The 15,000-nt window shown below is 39.5% G+C and overlaps 1 protein-coding gene across 1 annotated transcript in view; it reads right to left on the bottom strand.

The window, feature by feature from the left end:
• Positions 1-15,000, bottom strand: part of LOC128696124 (calcium-binding protein P) — a 65,785-nt gene that overhangs the window by 26,996 nt on the left and 23,789 nt on the right. Inside the window, exon 2 of the mRNA XM_053787214.2 lies at positions 2,286-2,368. Within this exon, the coding sequence (XP_053643189.2) occupies positions 2,286-2,368 (83 nt within the window). The remainder of the gene's footprint in view (positions 1-2,285; positions 2,369-15,000) is intronic.

Genomic DNA, 15,000 nt, shown 5'->3' with positions numbered 1-15,000 from the left:
AGGGAATTTATTCACATCACAATGCAGGCTTCCAGAAACCAATATCATGACTGACCTTACGATGGGTTTCGCGAGTTTTCCCTACCACCGCAGCCCGGCCTTGGGCCAGGCTTGTCTGGTGCTTGCCTGTTTAACCAGGCTATTGCTGATTCTTTCCTGGTGACCTTTATATCCCTCACAGCCTAGCTGATCCGTTATTCAATAAAATCAGCATATTAATACTTACACGACCCAAAAACAACCCAGATCTTTCCCTAAGTAATATACATCAACGTTAAAATTCTGAAGCCTATTAGAAGAGGCATTCTCAATAAAATTGGCAGACTGGACCCTATGTAGTCCTAAACAACTTGGAACAATTCTTGAAGTTAGATATGTCAGTGGTATAAATTTTTAAGTTGTTCAGAAGCAGTATTCAAAAATGTTGCACAAAATGTTCCACATTTTATTAAGAACATTCTTAGCTCTCAAATTATTATTAAATTGGCAATCACCTCCAGGTAGGTAGACCTAAATAGCTTAATAACATTCGATCTTCGCCTTACTAAAATACACCAGGAGAGGAAGTTTGAAACTGTGTATGGAGTTTGCCTCAATCACTTCTCCATCTAACTCATTCCACCTATTTATCACCGTGAGACTGAAAAAGTATTTCCTAGTATCTGGTCATGTCGTGTTCCTATACACCATGTCAAATCCCCAGAGTATCTTGCGCATTGTTACTTGTCTTCCCTAGTCCTCTCTTCTAAAGTCGTCAGGTTCACTTCCTCAAGCCTCCTAGGGCTCATAGCTGAATCCCCACTGCTCTGAAATTCTCTGCTCTGAAATTCTCTGCTCTGAGACTAGTCTCTCTTTTATATACAAACTTATGGAACCTTCACCAATTAAGAACCAGAAATAACAGTTTTAAATTAGATAAATTTCGATTTAGGAAGGATGCAGGTAAGTACTGGTTTTCAAACAGAGTTGTCGATGCGTGGAACAATCTGCCGAGCAAGGTAGTGGAGGCTAAGATCTTGGGTAACTTTAAAAAGAGATTGGATTATTGTTAATACTTCAGAGATGATGAAGCTGCCTTTATTTTGCTTAATCGTGTTAGGAATAGTGATGCTGATTCAGGGTATTTATGTCTACGGAAATTAGGTCCTTGAATCACTAGCCGGGCGTCACTGAAGTGATTGAAGAACCTTATTTCCGTACACGTAAATGCCTTGAATCACCATTAATCGCTATTTCTAACATGATTAAGCAAAATAAAGGCAACTTCGTCATCTTTCAAGTATTAGCAAGAATAACCCTCAAAACAATAAACCCTGCCATCACACAGTTGCTGCTGATACTACATAAGAATATAAGAGAGGAGGAACACTGCGTGAGATCTCAAATCCAACCCCCTAACAAAAATATTTGCCCAACCCGTTTTAATCCTACCCAAGCGATAATAAGCTCTAATAACCACATGTATCACTACTACTACCACTAGTATTACAACTACTACTACGATTATATTGTGCGTTACACATCACTCTAATGCGTCTATGTATTGTTTGTAACGATTTGACAAAGCTCCTGGAGAGAGAAACGTTGCCACAATAAACTGTTGCATTAGTTGCACTTGTGTCCTTTCCCTTAACATACTGACAGCAATTCTACCAACATTAATAGAGAAACATTCATGTCTGTAGCTCTCTCCTCTCCCCCCTTCCTCGCCTCCCCCCCATTTTCTCTCTCTCTCTCTCTCTCTCTCTCTCTCTCTCTCTCTCTCTCTCTCTCTCTCTCTCTCTCTCTCTCTCTCTCTATCTCTCTATCTATCTATCTATCTATCTATCTATCTCTCTATCTATCTCTCTATCTATCTCTCTATCTATCTCTCTATCTATCTCTCTATCTATCTCTCTATCTCTCTATCTATCTCTCTATCTATCTCTCTATCTATCTCTCTATCTATCTCTCTATCTATCTCTCTATCTATCTCTCTATCTATCTCTCTATCTATCTCTCTATCTCTCTATCTATCTCTCTATCTCTCTATCTCTCTATCTATCTCTCTATCTATCTATCTCTCTATCTATCTCTCTATCTATCTCTCTATCTATCTCTCTATCTCTCTATCTCTCTATCTATCTCTCTATCTATCTCTCTATCTATCTCTCTATCTATCTCTCTATCTATCTCTCTATCTATCTCTCTATCTATCTATCTCTCTATCTCTCTATCTCTCTATCTATTTCTCTATCTCTCTCTCCCTCTCCCTTGTATGTACATAAATAAGGTCAATGCAGTACCTGAACACCTCGTCTCCTCCAGCTGGAAGACTGTTCAGCAGGTGCCGCAGCCGTGGGCACCACAACAACCTGCTGATACCCTTCTGAAAATATAACACATAGATATTAATCTATAGCCCATCCTCCTAATCAAGGTTGGTATTTTACTGTGGCTTAGGTACTCAAACGTGTGACTGACACAGGAATGAGGAAAGTATGTGAATGTTCATTCAGCGAGTCTCCGTTTTCCGTTCGCGCTCCAAAACTTTCTATCACCTTTATGTTGTATAGAATTTGCTGGCATTATGGTACGTCGTCATTATTATATTCTGCTTATTATAATAATATAATCATAACTCAGCCCTAAACCCATAGGGGTCATACAGCGCAGCATATTTTTCTTATAGACGACGCTCTAACTCAACCCGCCTTAACCTAAATAACGTATATCGTTAAATTTGCTTGAAATAATGAGTGAGAAATCGACTGATGCTTTAGGACAGCGTTACCAAAAATTATTTTTCAGTAAACGTGCTTACTTCCAAAGTATTGCCGACCCCCCCCCCCTCATCCCCAATACCTTTGTCACCTGTGGCAGATGGTTGCAACCACAGGTGATCCTCCCATCCCGGTTCATTATACATGTCAGCTCTGTTAAAAAGAAGAGGCACACGACCTTTACCATTATATAGTCAAGAGTTCAGATGTCAATGACTGCAGCTCTGGTGGAATGGTACTTGAAACAGTGTGAATATTTTGTTTGGTTTGTGTGTGCCTGTGTGTGTGTGGGGGAGGGGGGGTGGAGGGTTGTCACCCTGCTTTCAACCGAAGCAGGATGACCCGAAAAAGAAGACATAATTTCTGGGATATTTAAGTTCTCATCTGCAAGAACAGAAATGTGTTAAAAATTATGTCACATCTTTGTTGTAAAGTAAAAGGACACAAGTGCAACTAATGTGACATTTTATTGTGGCAACGTTTCGCTCTCCAGGAGCTTTATCAAGCCATTACAAACAATACATGGACACAGAGGGTATATAAAGGCTCAGAGTGAGGTGCAATACTAGTGAGGTACCATTTCGATGTTCACTAGTGGTAGTAGTAGTATAGTAGTAGTAGTAGTAGTAGTAGTAGTATAGTAGTAGTAGTAGTAGTAATAGTAGTAGTAGTAGTAGTAGTAGTAGTAGTAGTAGTAGTAGTAGTAGTAGTAGTAGTAGTAGTAGTAGTAGTAGTAGTGACAAAAGTAATACAAACGTTGCCACAATAAAATGTCACATTAGTTGCACTTGTGTCCTTTTACTTTACATATTGTCGGTAATTCTACCAACTTTATCACATCTTTGTTACTAAGTTGATGAGAGTTACATTTATGTTGGTCTATGTTTTCTTCCCTAACCTTATTCCTAAATACCTGAAAGAAACGCTTTGGGTTGATCTCTGAGTCCCTGCCAACGAGTTGAGATTAGTTGCTAGTGCAGGTAACATTGATGTATTTGCCATAACGGAGACGTGGTTTAATTCAAAAAGTCGGGACATGCCTGCGGAATGTCACATTCAGGGTTTTAAATTGTTCCAAGTAGATAGAAGTGTTGGGAAGGGGGGTGGGGTGGCATTGTATGTCCGAGATCGCTTGAACTGTTGCATAAAAGCGGGTATTAAGTCTGAAGTAACACATACAGAGTCTGTTTGGATAGAATTTTCAGAGGGGCATGAAAAATTAATTTTAGGTGTGATATACCGTCCCCCAAACTTAGATAGGGACCAGGGGAGACTACTATGGGAGGAAATTGTTAGGGCCACAAGACACGATAATGTAGTAATTCTAGGGAGACTTTAACTTTAGTCATATTGATTGGAATTTCTTGACTGGGAATTTAGAATCATACGACTTCTTAGAAGTAGTTCAGGATTGTTTTTTGAAGCAGTTTGTGACAGAACCTACAAGGGGTAATAACCTGTTTGACTTAGTTCTGGCAAACAATGAATCCCTTGTTAATAATTTAGAAGTTTCAGAGGAACTGGGTGCTAGCGACCACAAATCAATTATATTTAGCATTGAATGGAAGTATGATAGTAGGGATAACTCAGTAACAGTCCCAGATTTTTGCTTAGCAGATTACGATGGGCTTAGAGAACACTTATCTGTTGACTAGGGTAACGAAGAGAGCTATCAATATGACAGTTTTCTGAACACTATACATGAGGCTCAAAGAACGTTTATCCCGTATAAAGAAATTAGATCAAATAGAAATGACCCAAAATGGATGAATAATAGGCTGAAATATCTACTAGGGCATAAGAAAGGAATTTATAGGCGTATCAAAAGAGGTGAGGGTCATCTTATGAAACAGTATATTGACATTAAGAGGGATATTAAAAAGGGGATAAGAAAAGCTAAAAGGGACTATGAAATTAAAGTTGCTAGGGATTCTAAAACTAACCCAAAAAGTTTTTTCCAGGTATATAGAATAAAAGTCAGAGATAAGATAGGTCCCCTTAACCCTTTGAGGGTCGACAGGCCCTCTCCGAAACTCGTTCTCAGGGTCGGCCAAATTTAAAAAAAAAATTATTTTCTCTTATGAAAAGATAGAGAATCTTTTCCCGATCATAAAGACACCAAAAGTTTGAAATTTGATAGAAAACTTACGGAATTATGCTCTCGCAAAGTTAGCGGTCTCGGCGATGTTTAAGCATCGGCGATTTTGCCCACTTTGAGCCCCATTTTCGGCCAATTTCACTGTACTAGTCGACAAAAAACATGAATATTTCGCTAGAACTCCATTTTTTCTATCGAATGGGTGCAAGAAGCCACCCATTTATGAAATTCAACTATCCAGTACAGTGGTCAGAATTTAGCAATTTTGCCAATTTCACACAAATTTCAAAAGATGCCAATTTCCGAATAGGGTCCAGAATAAACAAGAAAGACATTCCTGGCACTAAAATGACATTTCCTCTAGTCATTAGTCACGTCTCAAGGCCCCTCTTATATTCTTTTGCTTTCCACTTTGAATTTTTATTCTCACAAAAAATATAAGATTTACTGTTATGCAGACTACTCCATTAGTGTAAAAAATGGAATAAATATTATTGGTGCACTTGTGAAAGAATATTAGACTCGCCAGTTGACGTATATTGCACGCTTCGCACGATTTGTTTACTTTTGAAGTTTGGTAAAAATCGAACATTTCTGCTACTTTGAGCTCAATTTCAAGGCACATTTCATTGTAAAATCAGTCAAAATCATCTCAATTTCTGTAATATGTCTTCCATTCTATAAAATGAGACCAAGAAAACTAGAATACAACAATAAATACCATACGAAAATACACTGCAAAGTCGCTGATTTATTCCAAAAAAATGGTCAAAGTTTTTTTTTTCTCATTATGCACTGTGTGCTGCAGGATTTCTTTTAGACTGTGCACACTGACCACATAGACCCATTCTTTCATATGAAGGCCTACCAGCTTTCTCCCACTAGATTTGAGGCCGCTAGAATTTATGCGTACTAGTACGTCAAAAACCCCTACGCGTAAGACGTACTAGTACGACCAAAACCCTCAAAGGGTATTAAAAATAACTATGGGCATCTTACTGACAAAGAGAATGAAATGTGCTCGATTTTAAATAATTATTTTCTCGGTTTTTAATAATATTCCAGTAATTAATTTTTATAGTGGGCCAGAAGAAGATAAATTATGTAGAAATGGGTAAGGAGAGTAGAAGTTTGAGGTAATCAGTCCCTCAACCTGGAATCGATGTGTTCAGTCCATCACTCTTGTAGGAAGTGCAGCACAGGGCCAGAGAGGTGGCTTATATACTGCGGTGAGATGAGTTGAAACAGGAGGAGGCGGGATCACAGTGGGACCTGCCACTAGTGTAAGTAGGTCGTCGTCCAATGTGTTGCATAAGTGTCTCAATTCTTCAACTTGTCGGTTTTCAAAACCATTCATCACATCTGTCAGACACTGCAACATCATGGGACCTTGGTACAAAGACTTCAACGCTTGCCCAACCTTTGGACGACGACCTACTTACACTAGTGGCAGGTCCCACTGTGATCCCGCCTCCTCCTGCTTCAACTCATCTCACCGCAGTATATAAGCCACCTCTCTGGCCCTGTGCTGCACTTCCTACAAGAGTGATGGACTGAACACATCGATTCCAGGTTGAGGGACTGATTACCTCAAACTTCTACTCTCCTTACCCATTTCTACTTTGTATTGGACTGATGAAGCCACTGTGTGGCGAAACGTTTCTTCAATAAAGATTCCCATGTGTTGCATAAGTGTCTCAGTTATGTTCTTATGTTTAGCCTTTCCAATTCTTCTTCTGACCTTTTATAATGAATAAATTATTCCTTAAGGTGACCTTCTCCTCTTGCTCCTCTTTTAACCCAAAAGATGTTTAAGTTCTGTTTATCCATTTAGTTTCATTTATACTTGATCAAATTTCTCTACCAGGAATATTTGTAAACTGAGGAGCCTGTGCAATGCTCTGGAAAATGTCATATTGGCAACCACCACCCACACCTGTCATATTGGCAACCACCACCCACACCTGTCATATTGGCAACCACCACCCACACCTGTCATATTGGCAACCACCACCCACGCCTGTCATATTGGCAACCACCACCCACACCTGTCATATTGGCAACCACCACCCACACCTGTCATATTGGCAACCACCACCCACACCTGTCAGGTCTCCGTCCCCATAATCCCTCATATCTCAGGTGTGTGATAGTTATGTATGCTTTTCATAATATACAAACTTTAGCTTTGTGTTTCTAAATTCTAGTTTTATTATAATCAATAAAACACATACGTCCCCAGTCACATATGTAAACACAAGATAACGACATGTAACATTTATACTAACACATAACAGTAGCGATTAACACAACACAGTATGAATGCATCTGGCAAACTACTTTCCTCTTGCGTACAAAACGAAATACATCTACCACAATACCTATCGCAATTTATACATTTGACTAATGTATAAATTGCTAATGTCAAGAGACGAAAACAGGTCACATATTTTCACTCAGGCCAGCTAAAATCTGAGCCACATGCATCACTAGTGTCATCCCTGCTGCAAGAACATTTGAGATCATTAATTCTTATGTACAAATCACTTCCTGTAGTAGGGATTACAAAAGTAATATGTTGTACACATAAACACTGAGGGATATGTTATACAATGAACAGATGCTAAGCTGGGCTAATGGGAACCAGATTTCGGGCGACGCTCTCAATCTGAAGCGTCACCTATGGCTACTTTCAACACGTGCTACCAGCAGCAACAGACTGGTTGACCAAGCAAGCACCAGACAAGCCTGGCCCCAGGCCGGGCTCTGGGAGTAGAAAAACTCTCGGAACTCATCAAAGCTATACAAAGAGGTATATATATATATATATATATATATATATATATATATATATATATATATATATATATATATATATATATATATATATATAATTTTTGAATATTTTCTTCTCCTACCACCCCCTATATATTTTATATTCTATGTGAACATTTATTAATAAACAGAATACATTTACAGAAAAAACAAACATGAATACAATGGCACAATGTATTAAAGATCATGAATTTCCTCCAGCTCCTCCGAGGCTGGACGTGAGCCAAGTATGCAGCAAGCATTTCCCCTCTGGATGGCTACGGTGAGGCGCTGGAACATGAAAGCGGCTGCCCTTAGGTCCCTGGTGGTGTCGATGAGTCTGAAACCCAAATCTTTAAGGAAACGTGTGGCATTTTTTCCCCATGATCCCAAGGTCTCTGGTCCCACTGGGACAAATTGATACTGTTGGCTTATGTCCCTGTACTTGCTGATCTTGTACTCCTCCCTGTAGTCAGCAGCTCCTCCCTGTCGCCCCACACTGTGATGGATATAGGTGTCAGCCAGTGTGGACACACACATATAGTCCCACGCTAAGAGCTTGCCATTCTTCCAAGGATAGATGGTGATCCCGTCGGGGCAGTTTGCTGAGTTGTGGGTATTGTTGGCTGCTAGTGATCGGGGCTCCCTCTCGGCTGGGCATCCAGCTGTAGCAAGGGTTCTCTTGATGTTCTTGACCTCATTGTGTCTTGCATGCCAGCCCTTGGTTTTGGAACAGTTAAGCCCATGTAGACCGCATTGGTCTGCTTGCGCTTCGCCGCAAATACACGTATATTCTGTGTGAATTGGAGCAGCAAGGCGCAGAGCCACTGCAATACGGAGGGTTTTAGGGTCGAGTCGCGTTCCCATTGCCGATATGGGAATAGTGCCTGATAAGTGGAAATGGCAAATGTAATATCTATTTACAAGGCAGATGGCAGGTCCTTGGCTTCGAACTATAGACCAATAAGCCATACCTCCATAGTGGGATAATTTATGGAATCAATAATTGCCGAAGCAATTCGTAGCCATCTTGACAGGCACAGATTGATTAATGAATCTCAACACGGTTTTACAAAGGGGCGTTCCCGTCTTACGAATTTAATAACTTTTTCACTAAGGTGTTTGAGGAGGTAGATCATGGTAATGAATATGATATTGTGTATATGGACTTCAGTAAGGCTTTCGATGAAGTTCCACACCAGAGGCTATTGAGGAAACTTAAGGCACACGGAATAGGAGGAGAATTTTTTTCCTGGGTAGAGGCATGGCTGACAAATAGGCAGCAGAGTTTGCATTAATGGGGAGAAATCAGAATGGGGGCACGTCACAAGCGGTGTTCCTCAAGGGTCAGTGTTGGGCCCGTTGTTGTTCACAATTTACATAAACGACATAGATGAGGGAATAAATAGCGACATAAGCAAATTTGCTGATGACACCAAAATTGGCCGTCCAATTCATTCTAAATGAGGACACTAGAGCACTCCAGGATGATTTGAATGGACTGATGCAATGGTCGGAGAAGTGGCAGATGCAGTTTAATATTGACAAATGCAAAGTTCTAAATGCTGGACAGGTAAATAACCATGCCACATATAAACTAAATGTAGATCTTAATACTACTGATTGCGAAAAGGATTTAGGAGTTCTGGTTAGCAGTAATCTAAAACCAAGACAGTGCATTAGCGTTCGCAATGAAGCTAACAGAATTCTTGGCTTCATATCTAGAAGTATAAATAATAGAAGTCCTCAGGTTGTTCTTCAGCTCTATATATCTTTGGTTAGGCCTCATTTAGACTATGCTGCTCAGTTCTGGTCACCGTATTACAGAATGGATATAAATGATCTTGAAAACGTACAGAGGAGGATGACAAAGATGATCCCATGTATCAGAAACCTTCCCTATGAGGATAGACTGAGGGCCCTGAATCTGCACTCTCTCGAAAGGCGTAGAATTAAGGGGGATATGATCGAGGTGTATAAATGGAAAACAGGAATAAATAAAGGGGATGTAAATAGCGTGCTGAAAATTTCCAGCCAAGACAGGACTCGCAGCAATGATTTCAAGTTGGAAAAATTCAGATTCAGGAAGGATTTAAGAAAGCACTGGTTTGGTAACAGAGTCGTGGATGAGTGGAACAAACTCCCGAGTACAGTTATTCAGGCTAAAACGTTGTGTAGTTTTAAAAATAGGTTAGATAAATACATGAGTGGGTGTGTGTGGATGTGAGTTGGACCTGACTAGCTTGTACTGCTGGGTCTGGTGCCGTGCTCCTTACTTGAGTGGAGGTGGCCAGACTGGGTGGGTCCTTGGGCTAATCCGGGGTGGGGGGTCATTGGGCTAATCGGAGGGAGGACATGGGCCTGCTACGCATGGCTCAGTAGACCTGGTGCAGTGTTCCTTCTTTCTTATGTTCTTATATATATAATAATATATATATATATATATATATATATATATATATATATATATATATATATATATATATATATATATATATATATATATGTCGTGCCTAATATGTAAAACTGGTCAATTAGCAAGAACTCATTTAAAATTAAATCCTTTCTAAAATTTTCTCTTATACGTTTAAAGATATATTTTTTTCATTAATGTTAATGTAAAAATTTTTAATTTTGCACCAAAAGGAACTTACCTAACGTTATTATAACAAGCGCAATTTATTTTAGCCTAACCCAGCTAAATATATTTTAGATTTGTTTACAATAATTTAATACTAAACAAACACAGTGAAATATATTTTTTTCGTTAGGTTCAGAATGATTTTGGGGAAATTATTGAATACACAAATTTTCACTTGTCCTATATGGCAAGATGAGCGTTGCTATTTAAGCCAAGATCGCAAGTTCTGCCTATTCGGCACGACATTTTTATATATATATATATATATATATATATATATATATATATATATATATATATATATATATATATATATATATATATATATATATTTCAACAAGTCGGCCGTCTCCCACCGAGGCAGGGTGACCCAAAAAAGAAAGAAAATCCCCAAAAAGAAAATACTTTCATCATCATTCAACACTTTCACCACACTCGCACATTATCACTGTTTTTGCAGAGGTGCTCAGAATACAACAGTCTAGAAGCATACACATATAAAGATACACAACATATCCCTCCAAACTGCCAATATCCCAAACCCCTCCTTTAAAGTGCAGGCATTGTACTTCCCATTTCCAGGACTCAAGTCCGACTATATGAAAATAACCGGTTTCCCTGAATCCCTTCACTAAATATTACCCTGCTCACACTCCAACAGATCGTCAGGTCCCAAGTACCATTCGTCTCCATTCACTCCTATCTAACACGCTCACACACGCTTGCTGGAAGTCCAAGCCCCTTGCCCACAAAACCTCCTTTACCCCCTCTCTCCAACCCTTTCGAGGACGACCCCTACCCCGCCTTCCTTCCCCTATAGATTTATATGCTTTCCATGTCATTCTACTTTGATCCATTCTCTCTAAATGACCAAACCACCTCAACAACCCCTATTCTGCCCTCTGACTAATACTTTTATTAACTCCACACCTTCTCCTAATTTCCACACTCCGAATTTTCTGCATAATATTTACACCACACATTGCCCTTAAACAGGACATCTCCACTGCCTCCAACCGTCTCCTCGCTGCTGCATTTACCACCCAAGCTTCACACCCATATAAGAGTGTTGGTACTACTAAACTTTCATACATTCCCTTCTTTGCCTCCATAGATAACGTTTTTTGACTCCACATATACCTCAAAGCACCACTCACCTTTTTTCCCTCATCAATTCTATGATTAACCTCATCCTTCATAAATCCATCCGCCGACACGTCAACTCCCAAGTACCTGAAAACATTCACTTCTTCCATACTCCTCCTCCCCAATTTGATATCCAATTTTTCTTTATCTAAATCATTTGACATCCTCATCACTTACTCTTTTCTATGTTCACTTTCAACTTTCTACCTTTACACACATTCCCAAACTCATCCACTAACCTTTGCAATTTTTCTTTAGAATCTCCCATAAGCACAGTATCATCAGCAAAAAGTAACTGTGTCAATTCCCATTTTGAATTTGATTCCCCATAATTTAATCCCACCCCTCTCCCAAACACCCTAGCATTTACTTCCTTTACAACCCCATCTATAAATATATTAAACAACCATAGTGACATTACACATCCCTGTCTAAGACCTACTTTTACCGGGAAGTAGTCTCCCTCTCTTCTACACACCCTAACCTGAGCCTCACTATCCTCATAAAAACTCTTTACAGCATTTAATAACTTACCACCTATTCCATATACTTGCAACATCTGCCACATTGCTCCTCTATCCACTCTATCATATGCCTTTTCTAAATCCATAAATGCAATAAAAACTTCCCTATCTTTATCTAAATACTGTTCACATATATGCTTCAATGTAAACACCTGATCTACACATCCCCTACCCACTCTGAAACCTCCTTGCTCATCCGCAATCCTACATTCTGTCTTACCTCTAATTCTTTCAATTATAACCCTACCGTACACTTTTCCTGGTATACTCAGTAAGCTTATTCCTCTATAATTTTTACAGTCTCTTTTGTCCCCTTTCCCTTTATATAAAGGGACTATACATGCTCTCCGCCAATCCCTAGGTACCTTCCCCTCTTTCATACATTTATTAAACAAAAGTACCAACCACTCCAACACTATATCCTCCCCTGCTTTTAACATTTCTGTCCTGATCCCATCAGTTCCAGCTGCTTTACCCCCTTTCATTTTACGTAATGCCTCACGTACCTCCCCCACACTTACATTCTGCTCTTCTTCACTCCTAAAAGACCCCCACACTTACATTCTGCTCTTCTTCACTCCTAAAAGATGGTATACCTCCCTGACCAGTGCATGAAATTACTGCCTCTGTTTCTTCCTTAACATTTAAAAGTTCCTCAAAATATTCTCGCCATCTACCCAATACCTCCATCTCCCCATCTACTAACTCCCCTACTCTGTTTTTAACTGACAAATCCATATTTTCCCTAGGCTTTCTTAACTTGTTTAACTCACTCCAAAATTTTTTCTTATTTTCATTAAAATTTCTTGACAGTGCCTCTCCCACTCTATCATCTGCTCTCCTTTTGCACTCTCTCACCACTCTCTTTACCTTTCTTTTACTCTCCATATACTCTGCTCTTCTTATAACACTTCTGCTTTGTAAAAACCTCTCATAAGCTACCTTTTTCTCTTTTATCACACCCTTTACTTCATCATTCCACCAATAACTCCTCTTTCCTCCTGCCCCCACCCTCCTATAACCACAAACTTCTGCCCCACATTCTAATACTGCATTTTTAAATTAGAAGCGTCAGCCACTGAATCTGTTTGGTTACAGCTTCTCGAGGGCCGAGAAAAACTAATTTTGGGTGTGATTTACAGGGCCCCAAATCTTGATAGGGAGTGCAGTAAACTTCTATGGGACGAAATTCGTAAGGCATCTACATACGAAAATGTTGTGCTAATGGGAGATTTCAACTATAGACAGATTGACTGGAGCAATTTGACAGGAAATTTAGAGTCAGGTGACTTTCTTGATACGATCCAGGATTGTTTTTTAAAACAGTTTGTGACAGAGCCAACTAGGGGAAATAACCTCCTTGACTTGGTTCTTGCCAGTAGGGAAACACTAATTAATAATCTTGAGGTTAATGATGAGCTTGGGGAAAGTGATCACAAATCACTCAGTTTTAATATATCATGGAATTCCCCTAATAATGGCAATCAAGTCTCCGTCCCTGACTTTCGCTTGGCTGATTTCATAGGACTGAAAAATTACTTAGGTGGGCTGAACTGGAATGACCTGACTAAGGGTCAGGTAGGTGGTGATGGTTGCCGATATGATGCTTTCCAGGGCATAGTTCTAGCTGCTCAGTCAAATTATGTTCCAAATAGGGAAATCAGATCAAACAAAAATGATCCTAAATGGATGAACAATAGATTAAAATATCTGATTGGTCAAAAGAGAGGCATATATAGGCAAATCAAAAGAGGAGAGGGGCAATTGAGAAATCGATATATTCAGTTAAAGAGAGAAATAAAAAAGGGAATTAGAAAAGCAAAAAGAGATTATGAGGTTAAAGTTGCAAGAGAATCGAAGACTAACCCAAAAGGATTCTTTCAGGTATACAGAAGTAAGATCAGGGACAAGATAGGCCCACTCAAAAGTTCCTCGGGTCAGCTCACTGACAGTGATAAGGAAATGTGTAGAATTTTTAACACATACTTCCTCTCAGTTTTTACACAGGAGGATACCAGCGATATTCCAGTAATGATAAATTATGTAGAACAGGACGATAATAAACTGTGCACTATTAGGGTCACAAGTGACATGGTCCTTAGGCAAATAGATAAATTAAAACCTAACAAATCCCCAGGCCCTGATGAACTGTATGCAAGGGTTCTAAAGGAATGTAAAGAGGAGCTTAGCACACCTTTGGCTAATCTTTTCAACATATCACTACAAACTGGCATGGTGCCAGATAAGTGGAAAATGGCAAATGTGATACCTATTTTCAAAACAGGTGACAGGTCCTTTGCTTCGAACTATAGACCAATAAGCCTAACCTCCATAGTGGGAAAATTTATGGAATCAATAATTGCCGAGGCAGTTCGTAGCCACCTTGAAAAGCATAAATTAATCAACGAATCTCAGCATGGTTTTACAAAGGGGCGTTCCTGCCTTACGAATTTATTAACTTTTTTCACTAACGTATTTGAGGAGGTAGATCATGGTAATGAATATAATATTGTGTATATGGACTTCAGTAAGGCTTTTGACAGGGTCCCACATCAGAGACTATTGAGGAAAATTAAAGCACATGGAATAGGAGGAGAAATTTTTTCCTGGATAAAGGCATGGTTGACAAATAGGCAGCAGAGAGTTTGCATAAATGGGGAGAAATCAGAGTGGGGAAGTGTCACGAGCGGTGTTCCACAGGGGTCAGTGTTGGGCCCCCTGCTGTTCACAATCTACATAAACGACATAGATGAGGGCATAAAGAGCGACCTCGGCAAGTTTGCCGATGACACCAAAATAGGCCGTCGAATTCATTCTGACGAGGACATTCGAGCACTCCAGGAAGATTTGAACAGACTGATGCAGTGGTCGGAGAAGTGGCAGATGCAGTTTAATATAGACAAATGCAAAGTTCTAAATGTTGGACAGGACAATAACCATGCCACATATAAACTAAATAATGTAGATCTTAATATTACGGATTGCGAAAAAGATTTAGGAGTTCTGGTTAGCAGT

The sequence above is a fragment of the Cherax quadricarinatus genome, chromosome 48 (assembly GCF_038502225.1).
Source record: "Cherax quadricarinatus isolate ZL_2023a chromosome 48, ASM3850222v1, whole genome shotgun sequence".
In the NCBI taxonomy this organism is placed as follows: Eukaryota; Metazoa; Arthropoda; class Malacostraca; order Decapoda; family Parastacidae; genus Cherax; species Cherax quadricarinatus.
The sequence above is the reverse complement of the archived record's forward strand: the minus strand, read 5'-3'. Positions and strand labels throughout refer to the sequence as shown.